The sequence below is a fragment of the Dermacentor silvarum genome, chromosome 9 (genome assembly GCF_013339745.2).
Source record: "Dermacentor silvarum isolate Dsil-2018 chromosome 9, BIME_Dsil_1.4, whole genome shotgun sequence".
NCBI classification, from domain to species: Eukaryota; Metazoa; Arthropoda; class Arachnida; order Ixodida; family Ixodidae; genus Dermacentor; species Dermacentor silvarum.
In genome coordinates this window covers 119,633,684-119,659,649 of record NC_051162.1, presented here as the reverse complement: position 1 = coordinate 119,659,649, position 25,966 = coordinate 119,633,684, and the positions used below count along the sequence as shown (strand labels likewise).

Below are 25,966 nucleotides of genomic sequence, written 5' to 3'. Positions count from 1 at the left end.
TTCCACAAACATGCAAAATTTGGAAATCGAACCCACGGCCTCTCGGTCCGCGACGATAGATCGCCGAGCGTTTAACCCATTGCGCCACAAACGCATTTGCAGAGAGCTACACAGACGCGCCTTATATATCTAACACTCCTCCGTGTACCCGCGCTCTTGCTCGGGGCGGTGCCGCCGCCTACGAGCAGAAAAGAGAAGTACTGCATTATGACACTAACGCGCACCGACAGTGAACGCTTCGGTGGTCTCAGCACTACGACGCCTCGATGCCAGCATTCGAAGGGACGCTGGCATCAAGAAGCACTACCAACGCCACCTAGGTGGCGTTCACCGTACTCAGCACAGCGGAGCGTGGCCTCCGCAATTAGCTCTGAAAATGTTTCTGAAGTTGATCGCGGAGGCTGCAATTACGACGCGTTGTACGCGCTGATTTGACTCGGTGACGATTCAGTTACGTGCTTTGTCTTGCGCGTTGTATTAGTGTGTCAGTTACGTGCTTCGTCTTTCGCGTTGTGCTAGCGTGTGCAGCGTAGTGCAGCTTCCATATGCACGACGGTTGCTCATGGTCATCGACGTTGGTAGTCGTGATGGAGGAGACGTGCCACCAGGCGTCAGCGTGGGTGCATCAACGCCTAAGGGCGCTTTAGCCACAAAACACCAATAGACATTATATATCAATGTGCAATAAACATTACACTACTTCTGTGAAGACACGTTTCACTTTCGTGTTCTATACCGATTCCTATATAAGAGGGATCAACCACATTTTTTTTTCTTTTGGTGGACGGTCTTCTGGTTTAGGAAGGAGGATATTCAAAGTGTTCGTCGGTTTGGGCGCGACTTTGAGGCCTTATTTTTTCATATTCGGCCGAGTGATTCGCTGGTACCTTTGACGCATGGGATGGACACTCGTTTCTGTGATAGAGGGCAAGTCAACGATTGAAGATCCAGTAGTTTGTTTATTCTTTTTTGATGTCGGGTGCTTTCTAGAATGAATTCCTTTGTATATCCATCCCTTCTAAGATCGTTGAAAACGGTTCTCCCTTCTTTGTTTTGATCTGATTCCAATGAGCAATGAGTTTCGGCTCTTTTCAATAATGAATTTGCTACAGATGGTTTGCCGGATCGTTGGATGCGAAGAGAAGGTTTCGGCCTGTGTGGGTTGGTTTTCGATAAACTGAAAATTTTAGATGGCCGTCGGCTCGTGTAACTTGTGCATATAGGAATGGTAGCGAACCGTTTTGTTCACGCTCACGGTTGAAATTCCGCCAACGCACACGTTTTTTTTTATTATTTTAAGAGGCCTTGCTTAATAAACTTACGTTAAGCTTACCTGGCAAGAATCTCAGCAGTCAATAGGGCAAGTGAATCTTCTCCAAGGTGGTAAACGAAAGCTTTCGATTTAAAACAGTTTTGTTAAGAAAAGTCCAGGTAAAGATAAACAGTGCAATTAGCAAAATAACTCAATAAATACAAATAGATGTTTTCTCGAAATATACAGAGCACAGGAACGACCAATCAACCAAATATAAGCTAAATGTTTCAATAGTCTCACTTCTCTGCAGTAACAAAACTTAAATTAGACTTAAATTACCTCATACCTTTCCTTTACAGCTTTCACGTAGCACTACGACATTGACGGAGAGGATTTATTTATTTATTTATTTATTTATTTATTTATTTATTTATTTATCTATCTATCTATCTATCTATTTATTTTTTTATTTTTTATTTACTTATTTCAAGACTCTCAGGGCCCAAGGAGCACTGCAGAGGGGGTGGGTACATTCTATTTACACAATCCCAATAATCTAAACAACATTGTTATATATAGAAGAAATTTGAAAAATACAATAATTGAGTAACGACATATTCCATGTGGCATTGTCACGTGTAAGCATCTATTAAAGCTCAGCTGTTCTCACGGACCATCCGTGACTGCTCGGAACATCGTAAGGGCAAGCACATTCAATCAAGCCACAAGATTGAAATCAGCCAACTTGTTCGCGCACACGTTTCGAAACCTGGCCGGTGTTTTGTTCGCAACTGCTGTGCAAACGCTGTGACATACGAGGAACGGGAGTCTGATTAACTCATGCAGTGCGGAACCGTTTGTGCAGCGGCTGCATCGCCCCACGAATTTCTTGCAGTTGCAGCAACACCCTGTGGCGCCAATAGGCACAATATTCGTCGCACATCTTCCCCAACGCCAACACAAATACGCCCGCGGCGTAGTACAGTTCCACGCGGTAACGATGCCGCCATGTTGTTGCGTGACGTCACCAAATAGTTTATTTCTTTCTCACAGAGTTTGGAAGCGAGGTGATATATGCACTCCGGGACCGCTTACGTGTTGAGTAACGTTGGTGCGGGAATAAGGGATACGTCCACATATGAGGAGGCTTCAGATACAAGTCTCACGCCATGTTTCTCGGATCTGTCCCGGGATAGACCACGCCGTCAACATGGAGGGCTTGCGTCATATTTCGGCAGCATGGCTCTTGGTCTTCGCTGCCGTAACTACAGGGAAAGAAGACATGAAACTGGAGGCTAGCATGACCCCCGTGAGTTAGATTTGTAGCGTTTCTTTTTCGGCAGCCTGAGTTCAAGAACGCGTCACCATAGTTAACCATAGTTATAGTAATGTTAGTTGTACTAATGTTACCATTAAACATTGCCAGCCCACTAGAAGACACAAACTTTTTAGGACCATGACGATAGGTGTGATATGGTGCTTGCGGTGCTGAATGTGCTTCGAGTAAGGAACGTGGGACGATTCCTTAGACGCAATGGCTGGATGGTGCAGTTAAGGTGGTCCTGTAAAAAGTAAAAGAAGCGTCTAGTACATATTTCTACTCTGCTCTTGTATGTGAAGGGCAGTGGCATTTTTGTCCATGCTGTTGCTTTTAGAATTTATTTGTAATGTTACGTTCCTCTAACTGTATTTATAAGAATACATACTATATGCATATGGTATCTGTACAAGAACATCAGAGCTATGTAAGTACGTATAAGAGCACGTGTGTACAATGCTCTTTCTGAGACTATGAGTAGCTGGTAACGTATTTGCGCACAAAGAATGTATCAAAGCACACGTGTACAATACAGGTTTCTCAGACGGGAAGAAGCCGGTCGCGTATTTCTGCCCTATCTCATTTTCATTGTGTCAACAAAAAAAGTTTATTCAAATAACGGTGCCTGTAGCAAAAATGTAAACCTAACGAAAGTATTTTTCTCAATTTGAACAAGCTGCTATCCTCACCCCTGAAGTAAACTTACGAACCTTCAAGGTGGCGTCCAAGATTTGAAATCTCGACTTTCATGGAGATTTTCGGCTTGCAATGGTAGGCCTAGCCCGAATGGTGATGACAAATATACTACGCTTCTATTCGAGCTGACGCAGTGTGAGCTTATAAGGTACCATGGCTACCCATGCGAGGCGAGCTACGCGACCACGGACGACGGATACATGCTCCAAGTGGTCAGAGTTGCTCACGGCGTGCGCAGCGACGGACGAAGTGCCGCAGGTAGAGGAAGCGAGACACCGCGTCGACATCCTGTACTCTTCGTGCCACCATTGCTCGAAACGTCCGCTGTTTACTTCATCAATTTCCCTTCGGAGAGTCCAGGCAAGTCAGTTTAACTGAACTATGTGGATGTTCATGTTTGTCGGATCCTATTTATCTGAAGTTCTATTCTGATTCCAGTACTTCGAAAACGCTTTACATGTCAAGAAGGCAATATATCGAGCCGAAGACTGCGTACAGGCAATTCTGGAGACAAATTAGAAGCAAGTTAAAAGCACTTTCCTTGACAAAAAAAAGGTTCACTTGTCTTCCAGCTAAAGAGTTTGTTCACTGTCAGTTTATTACTGCTGTTAGTTGCAATGTTGAGGCACTATGCATTTAGTTAGAATTTTGAAGCTGAATGAAACGATGCATTACATAGCCTCGCAAATTCCTATTTTTATTGAGGTGAATGCTATGCAGGCATTCGAAATTTAATCTAACAGTCACGGGCTTTTGAAGTGTAGACACTTACACAGACAACGCCTCTTGCTTTCTACAGGGTATTACGCTCAACCTCGGCCCCAAAAAGTATCAAAATAAAGCAGAAATGAAGGCCTTAGTGCAATAATGCATGCAGGCCGTCCAGCATTGTTAAGTGGAACACGCAGCACAGTTAAGGCATTTTTTGGTCTGAGTTACTGGAAACTTTTGAAATTAACTTCCCTCGAAGTCGGAGAAAGGTATACTTTTCGCAAATGGCAGCAACAAGCTCAGGACACACTGCCAGCACGTCGCACCAATTCTCTCTATAACTTAATGTCATTCTTTTACAGAACCAGTCAACATGTAGGTGTTCACGTAATCCACATTTCTCCTTTCGAATGTCGACAATCGGTGAATGCTTGAAGTCCAATCAAAATGAGCTGACTACAGATGGTCGCCACAATATGAGAGCACACGAAATCATATCTCTGCCACTTCCAACCTGCCCCAGTGCATACTTTCCCATGTTTGTGCGTTATTCATGTACGGTTACTCATTTAATGGTGGCGTATAGTTGACTTTTTTTCTGGCCAGGTTTCCTGTTCGCCGATAGTGGGTTCGACGTCTGGGCCATGAGTAACAGGGAGTCAAGGCCCTACACAAACAGCACGAGATTTTCGCAACGGGACCCCAAGCACTGGCAATGGAGGTAACACGCGTATCTCAATGTATTTTCAGAGACGCAAAAAAAGAAACATATGACAAAATTTCCTTGACATTTACTGCTCAATGTCACTGCAGCTTCGACGAATTAGGGCGCTACGACTTGGCTGCTTGCATCGACCACGTTCTTAAGGCCACGGGCTCCCCCAAACTGACAACGGTGGCTCTCTCTCAGGGAGTAATGGCGAACCTCGTACTGCACTCTGTACGGCCAGAGTACAACAATAAGGTAAGGTGTTCTCAGGTATGTGCACTTAGTAACGCTAAGCGCCTCAGGTCACAAGCGTGGGATTCGAAGCGTCGATTTACAGTGTCACGTATAGCCACCCTCCACGAGTCAGAATACACAGATCTGTTTGTTTCCAATATACTGTGATCGCGGTGGAGTAGCCTGACGAGATTTTTCTACAAACATACCAGAAACACAAACACCCAAACAAACACCCCCCCCCTCCCACACACACACACGCACGGAACTTGGAAAAGGGCACGTGTTAAAATCAAAGTGTCAAGCAGCCAATTAACTCGGGTTAAGATGTTCAGGTATCTTGCGTTGTACAGTGAGCATTTGATGTATCACGTCTTCTTATCTAAAATGTTAATGACTAGCATGGCCACAAAATGTAACACTTTATTATTGTGGATCTTCGTATTGCCTTAAGTTCTAGGGAAATAATTTGTCAATACGTGATGTTGGTGCATGTGACGCACGTATTTTCATTAGTATGTAAAATATATACTTTATATGAAACGTACCAAAAATAAAAACACACACAGTAACAAAATGCATAACTATTCATTTACATGATGCAAGCATCAATTACAGGCACAAATTTATTGGATACACTTACAAAACGGAATACTGAACAATTAGTATAGGGAAGCATTAGCGTGCCATTTACACTGGCTTTGCTAAAGCCAGTGAAATTCTAACAAATCCAGTATGATGCTCTTCAGGCGGAAACAAATTAAAAAGCACATGAAAATAAGTGACGCCATTTGTTTACCATAAAAACAGTTTGCATATATTGTGATAATGCTATACGCCAAAACACACAGAAAAAAAAGCAAGGCAGGCATTTCATTCACGCAGGTAGACCTTCTTGTGGCGTATGGCCCTGTCGGAAATCTCACCCACATCAGGCCTCCAACTTCGCTACTAATACCGTTTGTCCCTTCTCTCATGGCAAGTTGCTTCTTTCTAATACGTTTGTACAAGCCCGTAATCATAATAGAAATTTAGCACTTTAGCCGTGCAACTAAAGTACGATAGCATTATTTATAACTAAAGCTATGCAAAAATGCGACTCAGGTAAGTTGTTTTTATAGTAGTAGTTCGTAGATACTTGGTAAAGCCATTGTAAGTCAACTAAAATAGATCTAAAGAGCACAAGACCAGAAACCACGGGCGCTCGTGGTGATAACAGTAAAAAGAGTTAACTAGTATCACATTGAACGATGGAAAATAAATGCCGAATGGTTAATGAAACTTTCTGCGAGCGTTTAAATAAAGCAGCGGTTTCTACTGAAGAAACGCAGTTGTTGCTGTAACTTACTGCAAGAGGTTTGCTAACAGCTGTTTTGTAGACCGAATCGAATACAAATCGAACAGTGGTAGAAGCTAAACGAATCGAATGTAATATCGAGTATTTTTTTAATTATTTGCGGATTATGTACCACCTTCTCACCAATATTATCAAATGATGTTATTATCCCGAAATTCGCGACAATATAAAATTTCTGTCAATACAGTGCACATTATAAGGTATTGTTTGTTATAAAATACAAAAGAAAAACATTATAGAACAACAAAGCAAATAGTTCGCAAATTCATGGCTGGTAAAGGAATACACAGACATGCATTACAGTTTTTTTTTGTAACTAGCCTTGCGGAACAATTAATATATGTGAAATATATGTGTATTTACAGTGGAAAAAAAAAAGAAAACCACATTTTTAAAAGTTCAAATTGATGCGGCAGATGGCGCCACTATCGTATAAGGTATGCTGCAATCGAACGTGTTATCGTTTATTTTAATGAGAGGATGCAGGTGCTGCATCTATAAATTGTACCAAACAATGCCTACTGCTGAATGTAGTGGCTCAACAACATTTTATTACGAGTAATCATGTTTAACCGGAAACTTTTGGCTGACTTAGCGACGCAGCGTTCTGTATTGCGTTATGTTCACTGAGTATGGAGTGAAAGTATTACAGTTTTGCTTTAATTTCACGTTTTATCGTATACAGTCGGTCACTAAAGTATCCGAAAATATACTTAGCTTCAAATAGGGACTATTGATTTCGAGTACTTAATCAAATAGGGGAATATTCGATTTGTTATTATATAAAGTTTCAAATATTCACACAGTCATGCTTACTGTTATATCTTCGGGCTGAGAAAGAACTTGCTGCTATACGATCAGTCCTGAAGAATGGTTGCGGAATTTAGTCGCTAACGGGAGCTAGACGAAGCCTTGTAAACCTTTGCAGAAAAGGTTAGAGAAGAACTCAGCGCACTTGGTCGGCTTTTCTTCGAAACACTCTCAGGAGCAACACTAGCTGCAATCCATGGCCAATCTTTGGACGCCTTACAAGCAGTTTTTCCAGAGTGATGAGGCCGGGTCTACTTCAATATGTGATACTCCTGAGTTGTTGAAGTCAAAAGAGAAGAAATGAACAACATTGGTCGCGTACCAACATTCTGTGAAAGCCAACGCTTTTTGTCAAGGAAGCAGGCGGTGTCTTTGGTGGAGTGAGTTGGACACCAGAAGCGCAACACTAAATCACTTCACACAAGTAACACTTTCGCCTACAGATTCTGTGTTCATTCATTTAGTAGAACTTTCATTCGGACTTGGCGGTGCCATAAAACAACTTGCAGCATGATTTTGCGAGATAGAAAAATAGAAGACAAAAATTTCTGCGACCGAAAAGAATGGATGTAGAGAAACTACTGGTAGCACGTATGTCAGAACTTTTTAGGAAGGAAAAAACGTTAACCATGAGAGGGGCCAACTGCTGTAAGGCGAGTGCATCAGTCAGGCGCATGTTGGCCTCGTGCTCTCACTATTAGCGATGAGGTTGAATTTCGATAAACCGCTCTCGAAGGCGACAAACCTTAAGTATCAAATGACCATTAGCAACTTACAGGTTAACATTTTGGTAGCTTAAGCAGGAAACTTTTGACTTTAGATAATATGATTGCAGTTACAAATGTGGAAAGACTCATCTTGTGGGAAAAAAGTGAGGAAGCCAACTTCTCATGGATCTTTACAGAAAATAGTCTACCCGTTCACAGATGCAGGCTACCTCGGTACTACTAAAGCCCTCAGGGCATTGATCTCGACAGCGTGCCATCTCTTTGGAGGCGCGCTCTGCGCGCTCGGCTTCACGCTAAACGACTTCTGCAGCCCGGAACAATTCAACAAGGTGAGGGCAACTTAAGTTACTTGCAACTGTTTCTCAAGTGCCGGTTCAGTAACAGAAATAACCTTCATTATGGCAAATGTAAGATTCGTTGCAGCAACACTAGTGGCTTGCAAAGAACCAGCACAGCATTGTCCCTGTGAATATGCCGGCTATATGTGCTGTACATGGCCATCGCAAGTACGGCACTTGAAACGAAGAACGTCACGATTGCAACACGAGCGACACTCCGGCGGCTAATCTCTGACCGGCGGGCTGAGTCAAGCACGGAATCCCGAGTTTGTTTGAACGCGTACAGGAAGTGCGCAATATAGAGAAGCAAGCACTACAACATGTCTCATCACGCTCTGTAGCACTTCGTGATGCTCTAAGCTCTCAGCCATAGTTGCCAACCCGGATGTGCACTTTTCTATTTGTTGCAGCTTTGGGAAGCCAAGACTTCAGTGTTTTTCTTTTTCGTGCGCTATTATGTCATTGGGTACGTTCTCCTTGCCTGCTTGCAGAATTTTGGCGGCCTCTTTGGACACCTTACCAGTGTCATAGGCTTTGATTGCAGTTTTAGAATCGGTGATGAGTATTCTGGTTGATGGACCTCCCTTTATTTCAGACTCGCATTCCAGTGTACATGGGTCACATGCCAATGGGGACAACTGTGCAAAACCTTCTTCATTTCCACCAGGTATTCAATTTCTTCACTATATATTCGACTGATGCAAGGGTTCACATGGTCTCGTTTGCTCAAATACGTTACGATAAGGTTACCTTATTTGAAGTTCATTATTACGGTCAAAAATGCCCCCCTCGGTAGCTCAGTCAGCTAAGGCGTTGCGCTGCTGAGCACGAGATCGCGGGATCAAATCCCGGCCGCGGCGGCCGCATTTCGGTGGAGGCTAAATCCAAAAACGCCCGTGTTCTTGCGCTGCAGTGCACGTTAAAGAACCCCAGGTGGTCAAAATTAATCCGGAGCCCTCCACTACGGTATGCCTCATAATCAGAACTGGTTTTTGGCACGCAAAAGCCCAGAAAGAAGAAGAATGATTACGAATAACATAGATTTCCAAAATTAGATGTATAAGGAATGAGGAATGTCCTTGGAACGTCGAGTCGAGTTGGCTGATTTGGTTTTATGGAAAGAGTAAGAAAAAGTGAAGGAAGCGAAAGGCAGGGTGGGTAACTATGGGTTTTATCCAGTTTGCCACCCACACGTGGTGGGGTTATAGTTTACAATTCCCTTGCAGAGCACTCGGCTAGTTCGGGATGTGTGTCTCACCTCCAATAACAGACTCATGTCCGAACAAGTTGAGCACAAGTTATTGTCATCACCATGCAGAATGAGAACACGTATTCTCTCGTTGCAATGCGCTCGTTGTTGCTTTGGCTGCCCACACAATAAAATAAATACTTTTTTTTACATGGTTGAGACTTCAGAGTTGCGAATCAAGGCTTTCGCTTAAAGCCCAAACCTTTCATAGTCTGCCTTGCTTACTAAACCTTGCCTAACGGCTCGGTGTCACATTCACTGCTCAAAAAGAGCTATATGAATATACGCTCAGGTGGTTGATGTTTCAGCAGAAACGAACATAGTAGACAAAAAATTGGTGAGGAAAGTACTCCTCAAGGTCCAGCAGCACGATGGAATAGGCTCGAAAGGAAAGACAGCGCAGACCAATTAGCACAGATTCTATGAGTTGATACAACGGCGTAATTTAGCAGATTTTATGCGATACCAACAGCTCTGCTGATCAGAATATGTAATTCATTCCTGCAGCTGCGCTACGCGATTACAATGCTTTCAAGAGTTCACCCAACAACAAAAATGTCACAGTTTCGCCCTAAGGGCGAAGCAATGAATGCGATAGCAACACAGCAATGTCATACGAAGTAAGGTGAGCGGCTTTGGTAGCAACAACACGCAGAACTGTTGTCGACGCCATCGGCGTTTTGCCCGCGTTAGCTCAAAATGTGTGCGGCGTTGGTGACTGTTGCTGGAGCCTCTGATATAAATAGGCACTTGGTGCCGCAGCTAAACGTCGGCTCCCTTCCCTCCCCCTCCCCCACGGACTCTCGCGCGTCTGAAGAAGGCGCGTTTGCTCTACATATATGGTCATTGTAAAGGAGAAAAGAGACGCCTACTTCTGCAGCCCTTAAGCGAGCACGGCGCAGAACACGCGTTTGTTCTCCGCCGTGCGTTCACTCCCCGTGAAAGACGCGCCCCTCGCGCCCTTTCACTCGCACATACAGCGTTCGGCGCGCGGCGACGATTTCATCTCCAAATGGCGTCATACGGAACCTCACGGCGACGGCGATGGCGACGGCGACGGCGACGCCGACGGCAGAAATCTGCTTTTGAGTGTCCATATAATTGCTATCGCAATAAAATATGCTTATGCAAAAACATTTCATTGCCTACCCTGCCAAATTTGTTGAATCTGAGTATCAGGCATATACCAAAGTACAAATGCTCTTTATGATTAGGCTCCACTGACACCCATTGTTCTCTAAGACAGCCACCAAGACTCCAATGTGATTGGCGCTTGCGTCAAGTACCATAGCAACAATTTCTTTTGGGAAGCCAGAACACGTACAAATGCTGCCACGCCACTGGCGCACAAGTGGAACGCGCAAATAGGCGCCGGCTTCACCAGTGCTTTTCGCTTGCGCTGCCTAATGGCAAGAAGTAGCTTACAAAACCGAGAACCCGCTATATTACACTGCCTTGTAAACTGACCCAGGTTGTAAGCTAAGAAAGAGTATTTCTTTGCCGCTTGACCAATGCACTATTATGTCATCACGGTCGCCATCATACCGCTGTCATCACGCACACGCTCGCCTGGCACACACAATTGCTCGCCTACACAAACGCGTTGGCCCATCTGGTAACGCCTCGCAGTTAGTACCCCAAACGATGCGCAATAACCAGCTACCATGTCAAGTGCTTCGCATAACACGAATGCTCACGGTTCGTGGGGACTGCGTAATTTTAAATGCGAAGGATTTTGTGGCGAACATTTGCCACTTTCAGAGTATCTATTTATTTACCTAGCCGCCTACGTCTTGGTGCTCTCATGGTCGTTTCGTCAGCTTGGTATGTACTAAAATTGGCACAGCATGACAAGAGTGTATGACGAACATAAATGATAGGTCATCAAATGAATGTCATGACATGTGTGTCATGTACGTAATGAAACAGCTGCCTACGTCTTGGAGCGCCTTGGTGCATGGGTCAAAAGAACGCCCAAGTGGCAAAGAATCGAGAAATAATGACGTTAATGGGTGCAAGTGTGGGTACGATAGTAACGATAATGATAGTAGAATACAATAATTACTCAATAATGACCATGACTCAGCAAAAATGACAATGATCAACTCGATGAAAAAAGATTAACACTCAAAAACCACTGAAATGGGTTCGGACATGGGTACTAAGTGAAGGAAACACTAAAGGATGATGGTAGATTTCATAGTCACGGGCACGACTCAGCCAAAATCACAATGACTCAGCAAAAAAGATGAAGAAACAAAAACCACTGGAATAGGTTCCTACGTGGGCAATAAGTGGAGAAAACACTAAAGGATGACGGTAGAAGTTATAGTCATGAGTTAATTTTATTTTCAGATGTATAGTTTTGCCATTGTAAGCTTGTCGCATAGGAACATTTTTTGTGGCCCCTGTCAAAGTGCAATTATCGGGTACAGACCCCGTCAAGCCTTTTTTGGCTTTTAGTCTGTGCCCCCAGCAGTTTGTACATGCTATAATGTACCAGAATGTCGAAATAAAAATAATTATTAATTAATTAATTAATTAATTAATAACTTAGCAAAAATGATAATGACTCTGCGAAAAAAGCGGGCAAGTTAGCACTCGGTCGTGCAAAGCTTAGGCACAGCAAAAGTGTCAATCCTCAAGTCTTACTGGCTGCTACTGCTAGGTATTAACTTGGTTGCTGCTAGGTCTTAACTTGGTTTATCTTAACTACTTGTGTAGGTAAGGTAGACTCGAGCGAGCATTTTCGGAGGTACCTTTCCTTTCGCGACATTTCGCGTGAATAGCGCTGGACTCGTCGGCGTCTACGAGCGACCTTGTTCCTGGCGTGCCACAAACCAAAGAGTTAGTATACAAACTCTAGAGGAGAAGATGGACGAGAAAATCGGGAACTGCAAGGGCGTCGCCATGTTGCTACGACTCATTTTTGTAGCACTACAAATTTTTGAAATATTATGCAAAAGCAACCACTTACACGTAGCGCGTAGGCATGGACAACATTTGAAGTTCATTCAGTACATTTTTCATAAAGATCGGATGGCTATTTAGACAAATTTTGTGAAAAATATACGGTGGCCAAAAGGCTACGTTTGCAGGCGCCTCAAGTAGATGGCGCTACCATATTCACGGAGGCTCAGGAACACGTTGATTGCGCGTTTCATCCGAGTCGCACCTCATCGTCTGCGCCTGCGCGCCTGCATGGGGTAGCAACATGGCAGCGCCCTTGCGGTTCCCGATTTCAATACATGGGCGCTATGCGGAGCTTTTCCTCTAGAATTGGTTATATTCTTCTTCTTTCTGGGGTTTTACGCGCCAAAACCAGTTCTGATTATGAGGCACGTCGTAGTGGAGGCCTCCGGATTAATTTTGACCACCTGGGATTCTTTAACGTGCACTACAACGCAAGCACACGGGCGTTATTGCATTTCGCCTCCATCGAAATGCGGCCGCCGCGGCCGGGATTTGATCCCGCGATCGTTGGTTATATTAACTCTATGCCACAAACGCAGGCAGGCAGGCAGGAGCCCTGTGTCGGGCGAAGCGAGCGCACACCTCCACCCGCGGTTACTAGGCAACGCGAGATGACGTCATCGCTACTGCTTAAGTGCATGCGCGGCTAGGCAACGCCGGCGACGTCGGCAGCAGCTCTGCGCGTTGCCTCGTTGGTGCTGCTACAATTTGTTTCTCTATCTCGCTCTCACTTTCTCTTACCCTCTCCCGAGCATTGCGCGCATGCTCTCCTTAACGTACCATGTCAAGGCAACACGTGCATGGCACGGAGAGGAGGCGTGGCACACGCCGCTCCGCAAGGTGGTTGCTAGGCAACGCAGTAACGTCACAGCTCGGCGAGGTTTTGCGACAGCAGGCGCAACTTTTTACGGTTAGCTAAAACAGCATCATCTAGACTAGGAGAAGGCCTGCGCAAGTCCTCCTCTCCACAGCGCTTACGTCACCACTGTGAGATCTCCGGGATTTCGGCGACAGTGGCGGCGCAGCGCACGCAGAACGCAGCGCGCGTGTGCAGGTTTCCGTCGGACTCCGCTCAAAAGGCAGCGTGGACGAAGGCTGTGCGACGGGAGAACTTCGCACCTACGAAGTACTCTGTGGTAAGCACACTTTTTCGCTTGCTTCCCGGTAGGCATGCTTCTCGCGAAAACAGGGCCTACTCAATTGTCGTATTACATGATGCTTAGAACCGTTACAACGTGCAATGTGCTTCATGAAGCGAAAACGGAACAAATGACTCTGACACATTGTATTTTCGTGTCATTTGTTCAGTCTTCGTGCCGTAAAGCTTGTAGTGCACTGCAAGCTTCTGTTTAACCAGAAATTGATTTATCGCCATGTATTCTCGAGTAAAACTGTCTATACCGAACAGACGATGTGGCCGGCGTAGTTACGGTACGATGTGTAGCGTCCGCCATGCCTTGAGTGCAGAACAAACAGTGGCTTTGCAGTACTAATTAGTTTGTAGCAGCACCAGCAACACGCAGAACTGCTGTCGACGCTGTATGAGTTTTCCACGCGTTCGCATGCGAACGCGCGCGGCGTACGTGACTGTTGCCGGTGCCTCTGGCAGCGGCTCGGAGGTTGCCGACCAGATCAGAACTGGGCATTCGTGGAACAGCGTCGGAAGTCTTTGGAACCCTCTCGCCTCACAACGTTTCTATAAAAATCACTTTCTGTTTTTACAGTTCTGCTTACTCGTGCATAAGCAACTTCTTCAAACAGAAACTTATTTACATAGAAACGTTGCGAGGCGAGAAGATGGCAAATACGTCCGCCGCTGCTCCACGAGTGTCCTCTTCTAATCTGGTCTAGGTGGTGTTGGTTCCGTGCGAACACGGGGAAAACGCGGACAGCGTCGACAACGGTTTTGCGCGTTGCTGGTGCTTCTACATGGTATTTATGCCACCACGTTGTGCATAGTTGATGGTACAGTATCTGCGGTTTAACGTCCTAAAGCAAGATCCGCTTAGTCCTCCTAAGGTGAGCATTGCTTACCGGCACCCATCAGACCCATCAAAGACCTTATTTTTTATTTTGGATGCGGTTGATATACTAAAGTGCCTCCGAAATAACTGACTGAATCAGCGTAAAAGTGGATGGTGCATCTTCTTTCCAGATTTTAGTCCCCTCTCGGAAAGCCCATCTGTGCTGACAGCTTCCTTTAACACACTATGCAAGTTGCATGAGGGAGAAAAAAATGAGCTTTTGCGACTCGCTCCAACTTTGATCAAGAGCGGCAGAATGTAAAGCTCGCACTCACGATCTTCAACAGTTCGACTATTGCAGCACTAACAAGCACCGAAGTAGCGCTTGAGCATACAACTAGAACATTAGAATTTATTAACATTGTCTTGACATGGTGGAATATATAAAATGTCAATGCACCATTCACAGGCCAGCGCCTCCGAGACTCATTTCAAGAACACATCATTGCACTGCATAGCCGCCAGATTGACCATCTAAACAAGATTGTGGATTGCTTGGACCACTGGCAGAGCCTGAAGCATGACGCTGGCAAGTTAACTCGTGAAACGTGCATGGCACTGCGTCATACCTCACATGCCCTTGTTGAGGTGTCAACATACTGCATTGAAAAACTTGGGTTCAAATATGCGTTACTAGGGAAGTTTCAAACCGACAGCTTGGAGGACCGCTTTAGCAGATACAGACAACTGTTTGGTGCACAATATCACGTTTCAATACGTCAGATTTACGAATCTGAGCAGAAACGGAGACTCCAAAAGCTTCTTGAGCTTCCCGACCTGGATGCCGTTGCACCTTGTGTTCCCACCGCTGATCCACAAGTTCTTGTCAAGCAATTTGATGTTGCAGTGACGGATGATGATGTGAAGAAAAAGGAGCCAATGCTGCCAGCTATCATGTATGTAGCTGGATATTGTGCGCAACGTGCAGCGTAAAAACTTGTCTGCTCTGATCCTCCCGAGAAAACTTGATTGTTGAGAATCGGAGCACTGAACTGGAATATGGTGTGCCGATAGCAAATGCAACACGAGGTGGACTGAAATTTTCACAAGCAGTAGTTGTGCATGCCGTACTGACCATTGAAACTGTGCTTGATAAGCTGAGAATTGCGAAGTACGGATCAAAAGTTCTTGCTTGTTTAAAACAAAAAGAAGTTCTTGTAGGCCTCACGACTTCCCTTGTCGAAGGCAATGAAGACCTGAACTTCTGCGATGGTGGCCACTCGCCTGAACTAGTGCTGAGTTATGTTCTCGGCGCTGCTGCGAACACGCTGCTGAACAATCTGTGCAAAGTTGAGAGCAACAAACTGACAGAAAGCAAGGCTGCGAAGCGGAAGCTTAAGACTCAAGCGTAATGCGCTTACTCTTGAATGGTTCTGCCTGCTTCCATTAATATGTGTCATGAATAAATGTATCTCACAGTGGAAATCCATGCCTCTCTTAAACTGCACGAAATCGTTGTGCATGCTGTTGAAAATCTCATTTGTGCATCTCGGTGAAGTGCCTTATGAATTATTTCAAGCCGACCTTTATTTAAACATTCAGAAAAAATTAGATAATAAGAATATAATTTTCTGTATTGCCAAGAAAGCAAGAAACAATTAAAAGATTGGTAAAAGGCCAACTGGGAATCAAAAACCGCGATCATGTTTGGTAAAGCAGACTTTTAGGTTGATCTCACTGGGGTGACGTCACGCAACCATGCACAGGCCTTCTCCTAGTCTAGGTGGTGTTGGCTAAAACAGCTTCGCTGTTAAAACACAGTAACACTCAAAAAACGCTCATGTTTTCGGACATCCATGATAGGTCGTGACATGAATGCCATGACATGCGTGTCATGTAGCTCATAGAACAGCCGCCTACGACTTGGCGCTCTCATGGTCGTTTCTTTAACTTGGTAGGCACCCCGCACGCTGCTGCGCTTAACACCGATTCCCATGGGGCGTGGGATCTGTCGACTTTTTTTATTTATCTTTCCTTAAACGGTGAATGCCAATTACTCACTATTCGCACTCTTATATCTTGAAAAAGCGCTGTAGAACGCGTGAAACGCTTTTGAACAAGTCAAAATACACGTGGTTCGAAAGCAATCCTCATGTAGGAAAACTTAGTACAGAGCCTTTAGTCCAGATAGGGTTATGTGGCATTCATGCTTTAGAGAATTATATCTTCATTTCAGCTCTACAAAGCCCGAAATTTCGTCATGTACGACCACGGTCCAACCGAGAATCTTCGGCGATATGGACAGGTAAATGACGCCCAAGTTTTTCAACAAACGCTGACGGTGTTCGCTTATGTAAGCGGCTTGACCCTGAACAGGGGTAAGTGCAGATAACTATTGCCTACACAAGAAAGAAGCGCCTGTAGCGTCTTCGTTAGGCACAACTTTTGTAGTAATCTGACTTCGTCTTCATTTGTCAATACCTACTCATGTTTTCTTTATTCCACCTATAATGAAGAGAATGACATCGTGGGCTGAGCGATCATCATCACGAGAAAAAGGCACGAGATCGGCGTTCGAACACCACCATCTTGTTCTCCCTGCGTGCTGTTCCGAGCTACCGCCTGTTTGTTGGACTCGCCCAATAAACCTCTTTACATTTGGTGGAGGTGCTGGGTACGCACATCGCCGGCGCCCTGGAACTCCGATCACGCACGTTGCACTCGACCATGCCAGCTGACGCTACCCAACCGCCGCCACCTCTCCCGGCCGCCGTTTGCCCCGGCCCGGTTCGCCAGCGAGACCCCCCGGTATTTTCGGGTACCGAAGACCAGGACGTCGAGGACTGGCTGTCGTCCTACGAAAAAGTTAGTGGACCCAACAAGTGGGATGACGCTGCTAAGTTGAGTACCGCGAACTTTTACCTGGCTGGCGTGGCGAAGCTGTGGTATACGAACCACGAATCTGAATTTGAGAACTGGTCCGCTTTCAGGGAGGCAATATCTGCCGTTTTCGGTCGCCCTGCCGTGCGGAAGTTACGCGCCGAACAACGGCTGCGCACACGGGCACAGGAACCCAATGAAACCTTTACCGCCTATATTGAGGACATAATCGATCTGTGCAGGCGCGTCGATGTCTCAATGAGCGAAAGTGCCAAAATACAGCACATTATGAAGGGCGTCGACGACGATGTCTTTCAAATGCTTCTTGCGAAGTCTCCTGGCACTGTGTCTGAAGTGGTAACCCTGTGCCAGAGCTATGACGAATTGAGAAGGCAGCGAGCTCTCACTCGACGTTCATCTCAGACGTACAACCAACAACTCGCTGCACTGGATGTCGTGCCTGACCAGTCATACCTTCTCGCACAAATGAAAGACTTTGTGCGTGAGGAAGTGGCCCGTCAGTTGTCTCTCCTGCCGTTTGCTCAGCGTCAGGAGCTCCCACAGCAGCAGCAACTGCAGCAACCAATCCCGTTGGCTCCCGTGCTTCGACACGTCATTCAGGAACAGATTTCCGAGGCCACGCCGGTGCCCATTCAGCAGCACCCTGTCGCCGCGCCTCTTAGTTACGCTGAGGTAGTAAAGCGGCAGCAGCTACAACAGCGCTCGCCGTTCCATGGTGTGTCGTATGCTGCAGCCCCGACTCAGCCGTCCATGACATGGGCTGCTCCCATCACTGCAAATCCCTGGCGAACGCACGACAACCGGCCGATCTGTTTTGCATGCGGTGGCCCTGGTCATATCGCCCGACACTGCCGTCGTCGCGCCCCAGGTTACTCAGACGCCCGCTCACCGAACTACATGGATCGTCCCCGCTCTCGTTATGAAAGTCCGGATCCCCAAACAAGCATGTCTTCACGTGACTATCCGCAACCCACGTCTCGTCGCTCACCTTCACCCCGTCGCCGCTCCTTGTCGCCCATGCGTCGTCGACCAGGCCCTGAAAATGAGGGAAACTAGCCTCCGCAGTTCAAGAGGCAAGAACTGCGCTGTCGAAATGCTCAAGTCCTCGAACTTTGCCGTCGAATATTGTCGAAGTTTTGTTGAAGGCACCCATGCGTATGCTCTTGTCGATACCGGTGCTGCCGTTTCTGTTATAGATGCCAAACTTTGCCGCAAGCTTCGAAAAGTGACTACACCTCTTGAGATGATGCCCTTACGTACAGCGAATGGAGACCCTGTTCGCCCTATAGCCGCCTGCACTGCTCGACTTATCATCGCTAAAGAACTCTATATTGTTGAGTTTATCGTCCTTTCATCCTGCTCGCACGACATCATACTTGGCTGGGACTTTCTATCGTGTAATCACGCCGTTATTGATTGTGCCAGATCTGAACTTGAGCTCTTCCCGTTGTGTGACCCGCCCTACAACCACACTCAAGCCGCCCACAAGCTCGTCATAACAGAGGACACAGAAATTCCGCCGACATCAACTGTTTTGCTCCCCGTGTTCTGCAACAGCATATGTGACGAAGCTGCATTCTTTGAACCATCACGCCTCTTTCTAAGTCGGAAGCCACTTCTGCCTTATTCGACCCTGTCTATTTCGAACGGAACAAGCGCTCTCTGCCTCACAAATCCTCTTCCGTATCCCATCCAACTGCTTAAAAGTGAATCCCTTGGATGCGTGCAACCCATTGATATCGGCCAAATTTTTCCCGTGCAGCAAGATTCCGCTCGACGCGACCTCGCCGCCGTCAGTGCTCTTAACCCTTCTGATGTACCAGCTGCCGACCTATTCAATTCGTCGATCGCAGACGGACTGTCGCCATTTGAACGCTCTGCCCTTCTCCAGCTGCTCTACCAGTTCCGCGAGTCTTTCGATGTTGCCCAACGTGCCCTTGGCCGAACTTCCACCATTGTTCACTACATAGACACCGGCTCCAACTCGCCAGTGCGACAACGTCCGTACCGTGTCTCCACCGCGGAACGTCAAGTTCTTACCGCCCAGGTTGACGATATGCTTAAACGCGAAGTTATTCGCCCTTCACAAAGTCCGTGGGCATCCCCTGTGGTTCTCGTTAAAAAAAAAGATGGCTCGATTCGCTTCTGCGTGGATTACCGGCGCCTAAACAAGGTCACTCGGAAAGACGTGTACCCTTTACCCAGAATTGACGATGCCCTTGATTGCTTACAAGGTGCCGAGTTTTTTTCATCGTTAGATTTGCGTTCCGGGTATTGGCAGGTACCTTTAGCAGAGGCCGACCGTTCAAAGACGGCCTTCGTCACGCCTGACGGTCTATATGAATTTAATGTCATGCCCTTCGGCCTTTGCAATGCGCCTGCCACCTTCGAGCGCATGATGGACTCGGTTCTGCGGGGTTTGAAGTGGCACATATGTCTCTGCTACCTCGACGACATTGTTGTCTTTGCGCCAGATTTCGCAACCCATCTCGAACGCCTCAACCATGTCCTGACTTGTCTGAAGAACGCTCAGCTCCAACTCAATCTCAAGAAGTGCCGTTTTGCCGCGCGAAAACTTACAATTCTCGGTCACGTCGTATCAAAGGACGGTGTACTTCCAGACCCGGCTAAACTACGTGCCGTCACCGACTTTCCCAAACCGACGACTCTAAAGCAGTTAAGAAGCTTCGTAGGGTTGTGCTCCTACTTTCGCCGGTTTGTGCGCAACTTCGCCTCTATAATTGCGCCTTTGACCCAACTGTTAGGCAGCGCCACCAGTCTCTCGTCGTGGTCTTCTGAGTGTGACCAAGCCTTCTCCACCCTCCGCCGTCTCCTGACGTCACCACCTATACTGCGCCACTACGATCCTAAGGCCGCAACTGAGGTTCACACAGACGCCAGCGGTGTCGGCCTGGGTGCTGTTCTCGCACAACGAAAGCCTGGGTTCCCAGAGTATGTCGTCGCATACGCCAGCAGAACGCTCACCAAGGCTGAGTCAAACTATAGCGTCACCGAGAAAGAATGCTTGGCAATAGTTTGGGCGCTTGTCAAGTTCCGCCCATACTTATATGGCCGCACGTTTGATGTAGTTACGGATCATCATGCATTATGTTGGTTGTCTTCGCTGAAGGATCCGTCAGGTCGCCTTGCCCGCTGGGCTCTTCGACTTCAAGAGTTTGATATCCGCGTTATATATCGTTCCGGACGCAAGCATGCCGATGCTGATGCACTGTCGCGGTCACCACTATCCACCGAAACTGCGTCCATATCCACTATAGACCACCCACTGTCAGCTCTTGACGTCGCCACCGTGTCCTCTGCACAGCGCCGCGATCCATGGATCGCTTCACTTCTTGACGTTTTATCCGAGGCACCCACCCTTTCGTCCACTCGAACACTGCGACGCCAAGCTTCGCACTTCAGCATTCGTGATGGCCTCTTGTACCGGCGGAACTACTCGCCAGATGGTAGGAAGTGGCTCCTAGTGATCCCCCGAACGCTGCGCTCTACAATCTGCGCGTCCTTTCACTCCGACCCTCAGTGTGCTCACGGCGGTGTCTTCAAGACCTATGAACGCTTACGCAAAAGGTACTACTGGCGCGGAATGTTTCGCTTTGTCCGCAAGTTCATTCGCGGCTGCCACGAGTGTCAGCGACGAAAAAAACCACCGCATCCTGCCGCAGGCTCATTACAGCCCCTTCCGTGCCCAGACGGCCCATTCGACCGCGTTGGAATTGACCTCTATGGACCTTTACCTTTGACCACAGCGGGAAACCGATGGGCTATCGTTGCTGTCGACCACCTTACACGATACGCGGAAACCGCTGCTCTTCCCACGGCGACAGCACAGGACGTCGCCTCTTTCATCCTCAATCGTTTTGTGCTGCGACACGGTCCTCCTCGTGAACTCCTCAGTGACCGTGGCCGCGTATTTCTTTCCGATGTAATTCAAGCACTTCTCCACCAGTGCAATATTGTACATCGGACGTGTACTGCCTACCACCCTCAGACGAACGGTCTGACTGAGCGGTTTAATCGGACACTGGGCGACATGCTTGCGACACATGTTGCATCTGATCAAACAAACTGGGACCTGGTTCTTCCATTTGCGACATACGCCTATAACACCGCTACGCAAGTCACAACCGGGTTTTCCCCCTTCTTCCTTCTGTACGGTCGCCAGCCGTCGCACACTATCGACACGTTGCTGCCATACGCACCAGATGCCTCAGAGTGCACGCCCGTGTCGGAAGCCGCCCGTTGCGCTGAAGATTGCCGCCAACTGGCCAAGCGCTTTACTACGGCTGACCAACAACGCCAGAAAAACGCCCGCGATGACGACCACCCTCCTGTCGCAACATTCGCTCCTGGAGCACTTGTCTGGCTTCATGTACCGCCCTGCGCTCCTGGCTTGTCATCCAAACTGCTCTCCAATTATCATGGTCCCTACCGCGTCGTCGAGCGTAGCTCCCCCGTAAACTACGTCATCGAACCTCTTACGCCGCCCGGCGACCGTCGTCGACGTGGACGTGATGTTGTTCACGTAGACCGCCTCAAGCCGTACTTCGACCCTCTTGTCCCCACCTGTTAGATCGCCAGGATGGCTCCACCTTTCTCGACGGGGGCAATTATAATGAAGAGAATGACATCGTGGGCTGAGCGATCATCATCACGAGAAAAAGGCACGAGATCGGCGTTCGAACACCACCATCTTGTTCTCCCTGCGTGCTGTTCCGAGCTACCGCCTGTTTGTTGGACTCGCCCAATAAACCTCTTTACACACCATATATTGTTGTGGACAGAAACCTATGTAATAAATAGTGCTTACTTCAAATGCAAAAACGGCAACGACCAGATGAACGAGACAAAGCGCTGGAAGTCGTATGATGTTTAGTGTTCCACTCTAATCTTACAATCGAACGTAATCAACCAAAAATTAAGGATGTCAAATCGACCAGCCCAACAGTACATTCTTCTAACAAACTGTTGTCCTGCAGACAGCTAGATAGTGAGGCTGATGTCAACAACAATACATTAAAACAGTCCCTGCCCGCTTCCCCTCCATTCTACTTTTATATTGCATTTAGGAAATGATTTCCTAACATCGAGGTAAAGCCAGACACAGTCGTACGTCTTGGGAACTGCAAAGAACGATCGCAAGGCATCAAATTGTACGCGTTCGAGCGCCTTCTTCAATGCGTTAGCGTTAGGAGTGCCAAACTGAAAGGGAAAAAACGTGTTCGTGTGTGAAGTGTATTGTTCGTTGTATTACTTCTGGTGCGCAGAGGACGGCCCCACCATATCCACTGGAACGCATACGTTTACCAGTGGCCTTGTTTTGGTCACATGGAGACACCTTGGCTGGAGCGAGCGACGTGTCGACAATGGCTGCCGCTCTTGGTTCGAACGTCATAATGAACTACGTGGTTCCTGTGCCGACCTTCCGCCACCTAGACTTCGCCACTGGATATAGGGCTAATGATATCGTACATAATGTTGCCCTGGAACTCATTCGAAGTCGCATTGACCCTTAAACCGTCAAAGGAATGCAACTTAACAGTAAAAATATAGATACATTAACGTGTTCTTTGAATGTACCGTGCTCACGGTTTTAAACGCGGCAGGCAAATTTTGGGTAGAACACCCTTTCTGTGCAATTACTCGAGAGTACCCTGCGTTGTTGCTTCGAATCTGGTCACGAAAGGTGACTTGGACTCTGATCTAAACGTACGAGTCGAGATTGCGCCGATGTCACACAAACTACCGACGGTGGAAACAAAAGCATGCGCATTGGTTAGGCCTAAATTGTCGCGTTTCAATCCGTGAGCACTGTACATCGCGCGCGTGGATAATGAATATACTTGATTGACCTTATGATCCGTGTAGTTTGGATACTAAAGAGTGCTTCTACAGCCATTCGACTCAGCTGTCATTGTATTTTTATTCTGTTAATTGGTTATTGCGAATCACTATGGCAAAATGGCATGATTAACAGTGTTCGAACAAGGAATGTCACTGCAGCCAACCGTTTAGACAAGGGGCATTTGCGTTTGTTTGGTCAGCAACTTCTGGCGTTCGTCGGTATCTATTTTAGCATAGCTACGTGAGAAAGAGAGAAAGGCATCGCCGCGAAAAGACCATCCTTTTTTTTACACCTCATCATCAGCAGCAGCAGCTCACTTTATGTCCACTGCAGGACGAGGGCCTCTCCCCGTGATCTCCAGTTACCCCTGTCTGGCGCCTATGTAGCCAAAATTTTGATAATAATTGCTTTAAGCAGTGGTACCAAAGGTTCTGTTAAAGCAAGTGATCTTTTGTTTTCTTTCTGTATAAAACTATGAAGTTGTAACGGCGACGTATGTATAAATTAAGAGTAGAACTGCAACCAGAACGTGAAAAGATGTTGCTCGCTTGGTCATATTGTCTTCCTTATAATCTGTAATATCTCTAAGGCATTTTAATTATTCTCGGCAAAATGATGCACTGTTTTCAATCATATTGTTACATGGAAGCCTACACGGTCGCAAGACTATGCCAGAATTTGTAAGCCAGCAAACAGGTGAAAAAGTGCTTTGTCATTTTCCGTCCGCTGGCCGCCAACTTCGTCGTCGAGAGTCACCTAGCTGGACAGCTGGGGGCAGAAGCTCTGTCCCGGTGCTTCTCAGAAGTGAAAGCAGAGGACGAGTGCTATACCTTGAGTTTGGAGCACGGAGTAAGATAAAGAGGAGCGCCGATTCCGCCACCGCGCAACGCATTCGCTCGGGACAAACCGTGTAACGCTAAATTATACATCGCGTAGCGCCATCTGTCGAGGCGCGTGGAAAACACTCAACAGCTTGCTTCCATGTGCGCATGCGCTGAGTGGCGGAGACCGGCGGCGACGGCGGCGCAGAACCGGCAGCGCGGTACCCGTAGAGCGTGTCATCTGCTACAAACGTGGACCCTCGGCCGTCTCAATTTGACAGCAATCAAACACAAAAAATATATGCGCAGAAATAATAAAAGCGCAAATAAACACGCGGTAGCGCTTTTATGCACGCATACGAAACATTTTTAGATGCCTTTAGAGGAAACAGACGATAAATGATGCTGTACAAAAAGACACAACAGAGGTACCTGTTTTTCACACTCCTCTGCGTCTTCGCGGAAGCGAGGGTGCGAAATTTTCGTCTTCCTCGCTTTCTTTACCATGTCTGCAGTATGTTTATTCATGCCTGACGGAACAAGGTATCTTGATACGTGTACGTGAAGAGACTGAGCAACAGGACAGTGTTTTGTTCCCGGCTGTAAATCTGGGTATGGCAAAGGACGCGAGAAGTTTTCGCGCTTCGCTTCGCCATCTGATCTTCAACTACTGCACCAATGGCGTCAAAAAATTCCTGAAATAAGCGAGCGCTTCAAGCAATGGACAGAATATGTGCGCGACACTTCGAGAAGCAGCTTATTTTTGATAGTTACTTCAGCAAAGACAAAGGCGATGTCCTACTAGATGTAAAGAAAGTGCCTCGACTTCGAAGCGGAACCATTCCTTCAATTTATTTAGGGAAACCTGGCGTAGCTCAATGATGCTGAATGCCAGGAGGAACCAGAAGACGCCAATGCAGAAGGACGACAGGAGCTCAATTTAAATTTGTGTACAACTACACGTAGTGCAGGTGCCTTTCCTTGTCCAGACACATGCCGTAATGTAGAGAGAGAGAAAGAAAGGGAAATAAAGACAAGAAGGTTAGCCAGTGTAAGTACCGGCTGGCTACCCTGTAAATTCTAAGCCTCAATTGCCTTAATTCGAGATGATTCCCCCAGTTATGCAGACACATAATCAGAGTTTCTCTTGTGAAATAATGAGCAGGAAACACTGGCAGGAATTCCCAATTATCATGTTTAATGAGAATGTGGCGATTCTGCTGGCAAGAGAACCGGGCGACACGAAAAGCACCGCGAGAAACAAAGGAGCAAGCGAAGCATCTTAGCACTTGATGCGTGCTCAGATAAAAAAGAGTGATAAACGTCAGCTTTTGCATAAAAACTTCTTTTCGCTGTCGTCTGTCATTGCTTGAGACCACCCGAACTGCCGTTATATCGCCTTACCATTTGCTATAGTTTTTCTTTCCGTCTCAGTTTCCGTAATTTGTTTATTTTCTGTTCCTCTGCCTTGTAAAATTCCATGTAGGCCACCTGACCAATGCACTGCATTTGGCCAGTGTAAAATAAATTAAATAAAATGATACATGACTTGTCTGTCCTGCTAACGTCACTCCGTGAACCTCAAGAGCTATGTGCGCTACAGGCGTCAGGGCGTGCGCGGAGCAGGCGACAAAACGGAGTTTTTCTTCATTCGTAGCGCCACCTGGCGAACGCGCTGTGAAGCAGGAACCGGCGTTTCGGAATGTGTCCCTTCCAGACGAGCGGAGTCGGCGCTCCTGTCTTATCTTACTCCGTGGTTTGGAGACATGGAAGAACACGAACCGATGAAGTTGATGACGCAGTGCAACTTGCAGGTACGATCTCGTATGTGACGCCAGTAACTTGTCCAAGCACACGATAATGGCCAGTAGCGTGTAACGAGAAAGGAGCTTTTCGGAAAGAGAATAAATAATCAAGATGGCTTGCGAAAGGTAAAATAATGCTTGTAACACCTGACTGGTGTATGGATGACAACAGGATACGACTCGGATTGCGTAATCTGAAGTTCCTGTTATATGTCATGGCGAAACTAGAGCGCT

General features: G+C 46.9%; 1 protein-coding gene across 1 annotated transcript; it reads left to right on the top strand.

Moving 5' to 3' along the window:
- The first annotated feature begins 4,588 nt into the window (after positions 1-4,588).
- Positions 4,589-22,835, top strand: LOC119464954 (gastric triacylglycerol lipase-like). Its single transcript, XM_037725813.2, has 7 exons — positions 4,589-4,701; positions 4,794-4,944; positions 5,809-5,901; positions 7,995-8,147; positions 8,752-8,823; positions 16,579-16,647; positions 22,529-22,835. The coding sequence occupies exons 1-7, from the start codon at positions 4,625-4,627 to the stop codon at positions 22,775-22,777; spliced, it is 864 nt and encodes a 287-aa protein (XP_037581741.2). The 5' UTR covers positions 4,589-4,624; the 3' UTR covers positions 22,778-22,835.
- The last annotated feature ends 3,131 nt before the right edge of the window (positions 22,836-25,966 follow it).